The 12,821-nt window shown below is 40.0% G+C and overlaps 1 protein-coding gene across 4 annotated transcripts in view; it reads right to left on the minus strand.

Annotated features, from left to right (window-relative positions):
- Window positions 1-12,821, minus strand: part of ppp1r42 (protein phosphatase 1, regulatory subunit 42) — a 109,440-nt gene that overhangs the window by 67,282 nt on the left and 29,337 nt on the right. For 3 of the 4 annotated variants that reach the window (XM_043689250.2, XM_043689248.2, XM_087985949.1), the window contains exons 5-6: window positions 6,747-6,863; window positions 1,402-1,519 (exon numbers count right to left, since the gene is read on the minus strand). In XM_043689250.2, the coding sequence (XP_043545185.2) occupies window positions 1,402-1,519; window positions 6,747-6,863 (235 nt within the window). The remainder of the gene's footprint in view (window positions 1-1,401; window positions 1,520-6,746; window positions 6,864-12,821) is intronic. The other variant, XM_043689251.2, reaches the window with a different exon arrangement.

Below are 12,821 nucleotides of genomic sequence, written 5' to 3' on the forward strand. Positions count from 1 at the left end.
TCATTATAAACATCACAATGAAAGATACATCCATTTTACCTCAGCAATACTCCTACTGTCACTCAAATCTAAACAAACAGCAACCCCTATTTCTATGCTAAAGTTTCTTGTTTAACTGGTATGATTGTAATTGGTTTGCTTTTGGCAAATTACTGCACGTTCATCAAATGCTACTTTCTTCAGTTTTCTTCCCCAGGACTCTTAAAACAGAACTCTAACTCAGCTTACTATTACATTAGATGCATTGCCTAAACTCATGTCTTCCACAGCTTTGTTACATTCTTTTCTCTCAGGCACAAGGTAATGGGGAGTAGGTAAGTGATAGAATGTTTAGCATAGGTCAGGATAGATGGGAGATACTGAGTCTGGGGACTGTGCAGACATCTTTTCCTGGGGTTTGTTGAGTCCTTGGGGGGTGGCCTGTTTTCAGATCTGGAGTGAGGGATGGTATTGGTATAGACTCAGTGGCATAAGGGGTGTGGTCAAGTCTAACATTGGAAAGAAGATTGGGGTTGGGCCAGGTCTCGGAGGGTGGCGGCTCCAAGGCATACTTTGGGGAGCAATTTTAAGTACAGTAATGGTCAGGTTCTGGAGGAGGAAGGGGGTGATGGGTCAGGGTTTGGGAATGTAAGGGGTCTTGGGTAGATGTAAATGGGTGTGTGAGAGGTAAGCTAGGGGTCAACTGAATACTTATTTAGGAGTTAGACTTAGTATTTCATAGCCTGTATTCTCATAGATTCATAGAATCCCTACAGTATGAAGCAGGCCATTCAGCCCATCGAGTCCACATTGACCTTCCAAACAGCTTCCCACCCAGACCCACCCACCCCATCCTATTCTTATAACCCTGTATTTCCCATGGATAATCCACCTAGCTTGCACATCTCTGGACACTGTGGCAATTAAACATGTCCAATCCACCTAACTTGCACATCTTTGGACTGTGAGAGTAAACTCGAGCACGCGGAGGTAACCCACAGAGACAATATGCCAACTCCATACAGACAGTTGCTGGAGGCTGGAATCAAACCTGGATCCCTGGTGCTGTGAGGCAGCAGTGCTAACCAGTGAGCCACTGTCCCACCCAGGTAATTTTCCTGAGTAATTATCCATTTAAATGGAGCAAAACCCTCCATTTCAGGGGTTCCAGGTGTTGAAGTATTGCCCAGCAGAATCTTCAATTTGTCAGAGCCTACTTGGATAGGAATTTTGCATGGTTCCATTGAGCAACCTCCATCTATGGCCATTGAAAAATTCAGGCCATTTGGATAGCTTTACAGTATTTTGTGGTTTGAGAAAAATGAATTGAATGAAGCACCAGCAAATCCCCACTTATTAGAAATGAATGTTATTTCTATTCTCAGTCAAGGAATATTGAAGATAATACTTAAAATTCCTTACCTAGGCTTGTAGACAACACCATTATTTTATCCCTGTATTTTGCTTTCTGGCACACAGGATTTCCACTCAGGTTCAGATACCAGAGTTTTTGCCATTGGCTCAAGACATATTCCAGTTCCTGGATTTTTGAAAAATCAAAGATTTGAAGATTTAAAATCTGTACATGCAATTTACCTCCCTTTTAATTGTCAATTTGTATAATTTCTCAATAAAGTTGAAATTCAAAATGTTTCATGCTTTTATAAAATCTTAAATTGACAGAAACAAAAGAAATAGCTTTTCACAGTAATAACATAGAATATTATAGCGCAGTACAGGCCCTTCGGTCCTCTATGTTGTGTCAACCTGTAAAACCAATCCAAAGCCCATCTAACCTACCCTATTCTATTATCATCCATATGTTTATCCAATGACCATTTAAATGACCTTAAAGGATTCATGTAATGTAATCTCCTACATATAAGTAATAGGATCTAATGCAAAAATGGCACTTATTACAGTATTTAATTAAAAAGATATTAGTGCATTAAAACAAGATTTTTTTCAAAGAACAAATTCTGTGTTGCAAGAACTATAATAACAAACTTTAAGCATGATTTATTTCATTGTTGTGAATATTACATACATAATGATTTTGTACCTTCATTTCAGGTTTATTTTTCAAAAAAACTTGTTTACAAAGTTAAAGCAACACAAAAAAGACATCTGCACTCATTTATCTTTGAGTAAAACCTGTATAAAGAAGCTTGGTTGATTTAGCTGACAGCTAACTCATTTCCAAGCAAGACAAGTATCTCAAGAAGAGTGTTTATCTAACAGACTATTAGTCCTAGTGGAAATATGATTACCCTTTGGACTTGATTTTATTGTACATTGCCTTGCTGCCTCTACTAAAGTGGTTCCACTTTCCAACTATTCAATAATCAGTTCTAAAGGGACTCACTTTAGGGGGTTTTGTTTGCTTTGATAAATGATCGTGTCATGCTCATCACTCAGAGGTCTGCCAGAAAATACTCAAGAGCAAATTATATTCAAGGCATGAGAATCAACTGGCTCAGCAAACACTGCAGCAGACTTTTCTTCAGCTAATGATGCCTAGTTATGAACCTGTATTTGACCACTGTGCTCCAATCTTTATCTTGCCTGTCTTGTTCAACTCTGTTAACTGCATCTGCAGACACCAATTTGTCACCAGCTGACTTTCTGTCATAATCACTTTAAGAAAAATCTATATTTTTTAGCTTGTTCCTGACTAAATTGTGAAGAGGATAAATTTATCTTCTCTGATACAGTCTACAGCCAAATCAATTATGTGCTAAGGTTGCATGTATTTAGTACCTTGGAAAATATATTGAAGAACATTTTTTTTCTACAGTTTAACTTTTAACAATTTATAGCAACTAATGCAAAGTTTTCACTTGTTATCTACTTTGCAATATCTCTCTTTTAGAATCTTTGCAGTTTGGTGTGGATAAATTCATGGCAGTATTAGGTTTGCAAGCATGTCATATATTTTTTGAAATCATGGCAAGGACTCTGGATTAATAGTCTAGCAATAATGCCACTAAGCCATCACTCTCCGGCCCCTCATAGTTTCTGCAAAGTATTCTTGCTCTTATTGAATCAAAATAAACAGGAAATCAGTTAAGAACACATGAAAAATGCTGAATGGCATTCTTAATATTTTTTTAAAATTGTTCAAATTGGTTAAGGTATCCCACCATGCTTGCTTTAGAATTTCAGCCAGATAACAATTGAAGAGATAACAGAAAATACATTAAGAAACAGAGTGTGGAAACTCAAAGGACACAAAATAATAAACACTTAATTCAAGAGAATTGCAGGCCTAGACGCTGCAATCTCAAATGACTGACAGCCAACGCAGAACATAATTAGGGAACTCCTGAGCCATTACATCACTCCTATGCCAGCTGCTGGGCCAAGATTTGTGGTCATAAGGACTAGGTAGAAATACAATTATGCAGTCCTAAATTTTAAAGCTGCCCTTTATTTTAGTCAGTGGATCGTTTCAGGGAGCTACTGGGGAACTCTGGACTAGTTCACAGTACTCAACTCATAACTGCATCCAGTCGCTCTTGTTGCAATGGCCCATTTCTTCTTTATTGTCCCTGAGTGTTTACTTGTTTAGCCTCCTCAAAATAATGACTAGATAGAGGGAGGATGCAGACATAGGGATGACTAAAAAGTGGAATGGCAGAGAGATCAGGGGTATAATTTTCCAAATCTAGATGCAGGAGTGTTGCCAGAGGCCTGGAAAATTGCAAATGTTATGCTGACGCTCAAAACAAAATGATGTAGCAAGAGTCGAGGGTCTGGTGCTGGAAAAGCACAACAGGTCAGGCAGCATCCGACGAGCAGGAGAATCGACATTTTGGGCATAAGCCCAAGAGATTGAGGCTTGTGGGCCGGGGGCTCTGAGATAAATGGGAGGAGGGGGTGGGGCTGGTGGGAAGGTAGCTGAGAATACAATAGGTAGATGAAGGTGGGGAGAAGGTGATAGGTTGGATAGGAGGGTGGATCGGATAGATGGGAAAGATGATGGACAGAGTTCTGGAGTAGAGTGGTGCTGGAAAAGCACAGCAGTTCAGGCAGCATCCGAGGAGCAGAAAATCGACGTTTCGGGCAAAAGCCCTTAATCAGGAATACAGACTTTTGCCCGAAACATCGATTTTCCTGCTCCTCGGATGCTGCCTGAACTGCTGTGCTTTTCCAGCACCACTCTACTCCAGAATCTGGTTTCCAGCATCTGCAGTCATTGTTTTTACCAAGATGACGGACAGGTCAAGAGGGTGGTGCTGAATTAGAGGCTTGGCATAGCAAGGTCAGAAATTACTGATCAGTCAATTTAATCTCAGTGGTGGGGCACTAATCCAGTGGAAAATGAACAGTCACTTGGGAAAATCTGGTTAATTAGGAGAATGCCAGCATAGAATTGGAGGGAAAGCTTTCCTGAGCTTTTTTGATGTAGTAATAGCAAAGGTTGATGAAGGAAATGCAGTTGATATGGTGCACATGGACTTACTAAAGACGTTTGAAGAAGTGCTGCACAATAGACTTATGAAAAAAGTTAGACATGGATATGAAATCTGTTGGCTGCTCATTGCCAGGAAGCTGACAGCTGTGCTAAATGGCTTTCAGATTAGATGAATGTTTTTGGTAAGGTTCCTCAGGGGTCGGGATAAAGGCTCTTGCCTTTCTTGACATTTATTAATTGCCAATCCTTTGATATGCAGGATACAATTGCAAAAGCTGCAGATGACACAAACCTGAAAATATTGTGAACAAAGGAAAGAGTGGTGTTCAAGTTCAAAAGGACATAGACAAGTTGCTGGAATTGACAAATAAGTGTTAGATGAAATTTAATGCAGAGGAATATGAAGTGATTTTGTCTATAAGAATAAATATAAATCAAAGGGTACAATTCTAATGGGTTGCATAAGCAAAGGGACCTAACTTAGGGGTAAACATATGCTTCAAAACTGAAGGTGACAAGACAAGTTGAAAGAGCAGGAAAGCAAATGGGATCCCTCAAAAATAAGGGCATTGAATACAAAAGGAAGCTTGGATAAACCTGTATTATGCAATGGCTCATTGTCAGATGAGTATTACATTCAGTTCTGGACATCACATATTAGAAAGGATGCGAAAGTATCAGAAAGAATGTAGAAAATATTCGTAAGAATGATTCTAGCAAAGAGGAACTTCAGTTATTTGAACAGATTGAAGCTGGAGCTGTTCTCCTTACAGCAGAGTGGGTTAAAATAAGAATTGATGAAGCCTTTCAAAATCGTACAAGGGATGGACAGAGCAGCGAGGGGAAAAGTGGTGAATTGATATATGGTTCAAGAACCAGAGGACACCAGTTTAAGATGGGCAAATGAAGCTGCAGCAACATAACAAAAAATTTCTTCACCTAAGTCGTTAGGATCTGCCTGAGCATGTGGTGGTAGTAGATTCAATTAATGTTTTAAAAAGAGAATTGCTTCATTATCTGAAGAGGAATACAATTGCAGGGCTATAGGTAAAAGTGAGGAATTGGCACTCAGTGAATTGCAGACCCCGCACAGGATTGGCTATTATCAATCAATGATTCTATGAAGTGCCTGGTCCACAATCATTGTGGCTGTGGAGCAGTCTTGAAGGAGCAGCTGGTCCTTTTCTGCCCATAATGAGGAATCTAGTTAAAATAAATATAGATAAACTATTCCCACTGGCAGAGGGGGCAGAAATCAAAGATAATTGGAATGAACCAAATATTGCATGAGGAAAAGTTTTTGTTTGAACACAGCTGATAGAGGGAAAGTCAGAATGATGGAGGCTGTTGAAAAGGGAATTGGATAAACATCCAAAGAGAAAAAAAAATGCAGAGCTGTGGGAAAGAACAGTTGAGAGGGAATAGCTAATGGATCTTCTGTTGTCTAACCAATTTTGTATGTAATTTTTAAAAGTGGTGAAATTAAGTATTACCAAATAAGAATAGTAGCAAGTCTCGAATTTAGAGAGCATCTTTCATGACCTCAATATGTCCAGAAGCACTTTACAACCAATGACGTACTTTGCAAATGTAATTACTCTTGAACTATAGGCAATGCAGCAAGAGTAGGAGTTGAGGATTATCTAGGTCAGCCATGACCTTGTTGAATGGTGGAGCAGAGTCGATGGGCTGAATGGTTTACTTTTGCCCTTACATTTTATAGATTTATGGAGGGGGGGTGATGATTATTCGTAATGGCATGAAATGAGTAATTCAGAGGCCCAGGTTTATGGTCTGGGGACATGGGTTCAAATCCTATCACAGAAGCTGGTGGAATTCAAATACAATTGAAAGTCTTGTTAATGGTGACCATGAAACTATAATCAAACATAAAAACCCATGTGGATCTCTATGCCTCTTTGGGAAGGAAATCTGCCTGGTCTGGCCCAAATATGAACCTAAACTTTTAAATGTCTTCTGAAATTGCCCAGCAAGCCACTCTGTTTAAGAGTGATGAGGGATAAGCAACAATTACCAGCAATCCCATCAATGAATAAATATAATTTCAATGACACTCTAAATTCATACTAACAACAAAGACAGATAATCCACTTTAGTGATATTTGTTGAAACATAAATATTTGCCAGGACATAAAGGAAAAGTTTCTTCCATTCGTTTAAAGAACATCATTTTATTTTATGCCCCCTGAGAGTAGACAGGGCCTCAGTTTAAAGTCTTATCTGAAAGATGTAAAGGTCTAATTATGGTTTGCTTCCTGATTTTTGAAGCTGTGAATAAAGAACGATATGTGGAGACTTCCTTAAAAGTATGCTTTTGAAATAAGATTACCTTTGTATCTTGAATACGATTGTCTTCAGCTATAAACTGAGTCAGGTTCCCAAGACAAGCCAATTCTTTGATCTCATCAATATTATTCTTCTTGATATTCAAAACACACAAGGATTTCTATATAAATAAAAAGAACTCTGTAGATGTTATAAAATAAAAAATTTCTATCACTCTTAATTTATCTCTTATTGTCTATATTGGTTCCATTTTAATTTACAATAATTACATCAATACAGGTGAATACAATCACATCAATACTAATGATTTTATGACAAGTATTTTGTGGAGAATAATGGCTATCTTAGCGATTCCGAGTATACACAGTGGAATATAAATACATTTCAAACTGTTTACAGATGTCATTTTTAACTCCTAAAAAGTTGTCAGAAGATCAGTCTTTTATCATTATTTGTAAAAATAAATGGATGGAGTGCTTTTAAAAAATTACACTCCCATGGCAGAATTTCATAAAGACTCTGCTAATGGGAAATGTGGCAAGCTGAGTGAATTAATCAGGTGGGAGCCAAAATTATGAAATCATAATGGCTGATTCAGAATAAAAAATTAAGTTAGTAGTGTTGCTATGGTGGGGCAGCTTGTCCTGTGGTGGGTTCCTACTTGTATTATATTTACATTCGTGAATATTCATTATGTAATGCTTTTTGAAATAAATTCTATCTTCAACAATAATTCAGTAACACATGGGACACTCATAGTACCCAATTCGTGTTTGTTGAAAGGTGGTGTGAACAAATCAGCTCTGAGCAACAGTGTTTGACATGAGTGATTGTCTTTGTTGAACTGTGCTGCAGGGAGGGGAGCAGAAGAGGAGCAAGGATTACCAATGGGGTTGGGTAGGTATAGTATTGGGCTTAAAAATAATATCTTCAAACCAGATCATTAAGGGCTAATTGTTAAGTGTTAATTGCTCATGACAATGCACAAATGAAAAAAAGCGTTTCCATATGATATTCAGTTCTGATATCATTGCTTGCTTTTTAACACAGTTCACTTGATCAAATATCAATGGTTCTTAGATATCCAATTTTCCAAAAGCTTTGGAGAAGCAGATGAGGACAACTGAAGCTGCAAGGCCAGCATCAGACAGCACTAATGGAGGAAGGCATTTAAGATTGTAAGGCCAAGAAAGGCATATAAGGTAGCTGTTGTGATTGTTATGAGGTCAGCCTGGTGGATCTCATACAAAATGAAGTCCCTGATTGGGGCTGTTAATCTGCTCCAATCAGGGAACCCTGGCTGACAGATACAAAAAGGAGTGTAAAGAAAAAAGAATATAAAAAGGAGTGTCAGACGTTCTTTTCACTCTGACAGTTGGCTCTGAGGGAGTTGGATCAGTGCCAAGCACTCTCCATATGTAAATAAAGAGTGACTTGATGACAGGATACTAGTCTCTGTGGAATTACTTTAGTGGTGACAAGTATAAATCACATTCCTGAAGAAACTGGCTTGCAACAATTGTCTTTAAGTTGGGGTAAACATTTATGGCATCATATTTGAAAAACTTGACTTGTTCGATCCTGCTGTTGAAGACTGTACGTGGAAAAATGCAACATTGTTTCCGGATGAATAACGTTGGGGCAGATGAAAAGCAGTAAGTAATTCTCCTGATAGCTTGTGCCCCTGCAGCTTTTTCACTTATTAGGAGCCTTACTTTCCCTGAGGCATCAGGTACTAAAATGTTTCAAGAGTTGACAGATTTAGTAAAGGAATATGACAACCCCAAGCCTATTCTAATTCTGAGACACTATTGGTTTTACTCAGCAATTTGAGAATGGGGAGAGCTCGTACTGGGATTTTTGCCGATGGTAAGATGACTGGCAGAATTTGATCTTTGGTTTAAACCTTAATGAGGTGCTGAGAAACTGTTTGGTATGTGGGGTTAATGACATAACACTGACTACCTGAAGCCCAATTGGACATCAATCAGGCTCTACAACTGGCTTTATCATTGGAAAATGCAGTAAGTGGAGCACATGAGTTGCAGGGTATCGAGTTGGAATTGGACTACCTCACAAGTCATAGAGTCATACACATGTAAGGCACGGAAATAAACCCTTGAGTCCAACTCATCCATGCCGACCAGATAATCTAAATTAAATTAATCTAGTCCCATTTGCCAGAACTTGGCCCATATCCTCTAAACTCTTCCTATTCATACACCCATCCAGATGCCTTTTAAATGTTGTAATCATACAGCCTCCACCACATCCTCTGGCAGCTCATTCCATACACGCACCACCCTCTGCGTTAAAACGTTGCCCATTTGTCCGTTTTAAATCTTTCCCCTCTCATCCTAAACCTATGCCCTCTAGTTCTGGGCTCCCCCAACTCAGGGAAAAGACCGTGTCCATTTACCCTGTCCATGCCCCTCAGAATTTTCTCAACCTCTATAAAGTCACCCCTCAACCTTCGATGCTCCAGGGAAAACAGCTCTAGCCTATTCAGCCTCTCCCTATAGCTCAAATCCTCCAATCCTGGCAATATCCTTGTAAATCTTTTCTAAACCCTTTCAAGTTTCACAACATTTCCAACTGGAGGGTGCAATTGGAGGGAGACCAGAATTGCCCACAATATTCCAAAAATGGCCTAACCAATGTCCTGTACAACCGCAACATGACCTCCAACTCCTATACTCAATGCTCTGACCAATAAAGGAAAGCATATTAAACACCTTCTTCACTATCCTATCCATCTGACTCTCCACTTTCAAGGATCTATGAACCTGCACTCCAAGGTCTCTTTGTTCACCAACACACCCTAAGACCTTACCATTAAGTGTACAAGTCCAGTCCTGATTTGCTTTTCCAAAATGTAGCACCTCACATTTATCTAAATTAAATTTCATCTGCCACTCCTTGACCAATTGGCCCACCTGATCATGATCCTGTTGTACCCTGAGGTAATCCTCTTCACCAGTCCACTACACCTCCAGTTTTGGTGTCATCTACAAACGTACTAACAGTATACCTCCTATGTTCACATCCAAATCATTTATATAAATGAAGAAAAGCAATGGACCCAGCAGTGATCCTTGTGGCACACCTCTGGTTACAGGCCTCCAGTCTGAAAAGCAATCCTTCACTACTATCCTCTGTCTTCTACCTTCATGGCAGTTCTGTATCCAAATGGCTAGATCTCCCTCTATTCTATGTGATCTAACCTTGCTAACCAGTCTACCATGAGGGACCTTATCAAACATATTACTGAAGTCCATATAGATCATGTCCGCTGCTCTGCCCTCACCTGCCCTCAGTCCGCTTGAGCTTGGGGAACACCACTTGAGTAAAGCAATTGGATAGCCTCACTCAAGACATATGCTGAACAGTGGGACTCTATTTCAGCCCAAAACAAAACCCCAAAACAAGGCCAAGCCTCAGCCAAACAATTAACATTTTCTTCAGGAAACGGGCTAGAAGCCATTGTAGTTGCTGCAACAGATTCTCAGTTGTACTAGATTGAGTAAGACAACTCATAGGCTGGTATCCAGGAGAATACATTGCCTGGAAAGCCCATCTACATCTGGCTTGGAACAGTTAAATTGCTTAGCAACATCCAAATCAGAACCAATCAATATAAACATCTGGTTAAATGGATTCCCAGTTCTAATGCAGGTGGACTCCTGTGCAGCCTTTTCAGTGATCACAGGACCACTATTTAAGAAAATTCACTCTCGACTCCACCCTTTAGTTTGCGCAAGACCTCAGCCAGACTGAGAACCTATTCCAGGGAACCTTCATAGATTAAGAATACAACTTTGGTTCCGATTCAGTTACCACTGATTGCAGTAAGAGGCCACACTTGATGGGGTGAAATTGTTTGAGAAAGATTCACTTGGATTGGCTCGATATTTTTCAATTAGAAAATGGCTGTTTGAGTGAAGTACTAATGAAATACCTGGAAGATTTTCAAGAAGGTCTAGAGACTATCAAAAGAGTCAAGGCCACCTTGCATGTTGACCAGGAAGCAACTTTGTGATTCTGCAAGGCCCGCCAGAGCCAATTACCTTACAGACAAATGTACAGGCAGAAATTGGAAAGCTGGAAAGTAAAGGAATCATCAAACAGTCCAGTTTGCAGAATGGGCAGCATCAGTCATATCAATTTTGGAGCCCAACAGGTAGGATTGCCTTTGTGGAGATTTTAAACAAACACAAAATGCTTTTCGAAAAATGCTCAATACCTCATTTAGTGGATTAAAATGCAAAGTTAGCGGGGGTGGGGGGGGCTGTCCTTCACGAAGCTGGATATAAGCCATGCATACTTGCAATTGTAGTTGGATGAGGATTCCCAGAAATATAACTGCAATTAATATCCATAAGGGTTTGTACCAGTATATGAGACTGCCAATTGAGGTACTGTCAACCTGTGCAATTTTTCAGTGCACAGTGGAGGACAGTTTATAAGGTCTACCCCAGGTCACCATTTATTTAGATGACATGTCAATGACAGGGAAGACCATAAGGAGCACTTAAGAGAGCTTGGACATAGTCCTAAATGTAACTCCCAGGCGAGCCTATGCCTTAGGAAGGAAACAAAATGTGTTCCAGGCACCCCAAGTGATCTACTTGGGCTACAGAATCAACAGGACTAGATTACACCTATTAGAAAGTAAAGTGAGGGCGATCAAAGATGCCCCTGCTCCCACATCAGTATCGGAGCTTAGGTCTTTCCTTGGCCTGGTGAACTATTATGGAAAGTTTATACATAACCCAGCCTCCATCCTGGCACTTTTGTATCAACTTTTAAAAAAAGGGTCAGCCTTGTAAATGGTCATGTAGCCAAGCCAGAGCTTTCAGTGAAGTCAAGAAACAGCTATCATCTTCCAAGGTGTTGGCATACCATGATCTCAAGCGATTATGGGGGAGTTTTAGCTCACTGGTTACTGATGCCCCAATGAAGAGTAATGCCCAATAGCATTTGCATCCAGGACTTTGACTGAAGAAGAGCGTTACAATGCCCAGATAGAGAAGAAAAGTTTGACAGTCATATTTGGAGTCAAAAAGTTCCATCAATACCTTTACAGATGTAAATTTATAATAAAAACAGACCAGAAAACCCCTACTAGGTCTATTTAAAAAGGACAAGGCGGTGTCATGCGCAGAATCAAGCCAAATTCAGTGGTAGGCTCTAATAGTAAGGGCATATAATTACAAGTTAGAACACCATCCTGGAGGGCAAGTAGCAAGTAGATATATTCAGCTGGTAGGTACACCACCAGTGGTACTGCCACTGAAAGAGTCCATAATGATTTTAAATTTTCTGGACACATTTTCAATCACAGCTGACAATGTCAGAAATATCTGGTCCTAGCAAAACTAAAACAGCTGGTAGTGATGGGGGAAACCAAAAGGGTCATCACAACCAGAATTGAAACCTTTTTGGACCCGGAGCGACCAAATTGCCGAAGACTACAGCATATTATTATGGAGAACAAGAATGATTGTCCCGAGCAAAGGTCACCTCCAGACAGTGGCTGAATAGACAATAGGTGCAGGAGTAGGCCATTCTGCCCTTCAAGCCTGCACCACCATTCAATATGATCATGGCTGATCATCCTTAATCAGTATCCTGTTCCTGCTTATCTCCATAACCCTTGATTCCACAATCCTTGAGAGCTCTATCCAACTCTTTCTTAAATGAATCCAGAGACTGGGCCTCCACTGCCCTCTGGGGCAGAGCATTCCACACAGCCACCACTCTCTGGGTGAAGAAGTTTCTCCTCATCTCTGTCCTGAACTTTACTAATGTCATCCAGGAGTTTCTAAAATGAAGATGATGGCAAGAACCTATGTCTGGTGGCCAGGACTGGATGCAGATAGAGCTATGTTGGTGGGGTATTGCCTGGAGTGCCAAAAAGGGCAAAACTTACAGCCAGTTACTTCTCCATTTTGTGGGACTGTCCGGGTGAACCCTGGACTTGGTTTCACGTCAACTAGGCAAGCTCTTTCATGGGCTCAATGTTCTTAATCATTGTGGATGACCACTCAAAGTGGCTAGATGTGCATAGTATTCATTCATCATACACAGGAATGATACTAGAAAAACTGCACACATC

The sequence above is a fragment of the Chiloscyllium plagiosum genome, unplaced genomic scaffold (assembly GCF_037043375.1).
Source record: "Chiloscyllium plagiosum isolate Xiang-an unplaced genomic scaffold, Cpla_swu_hap1 HiC_scaffold_4, whole genome shotgun sequence".
NCBI lineage: Eukaryota > Metazoa > Chordata > Chondrichthyes > Orectolobiformes > Hemiscylliidae > Chiloscyllium > Chiloscyllium plagiosum.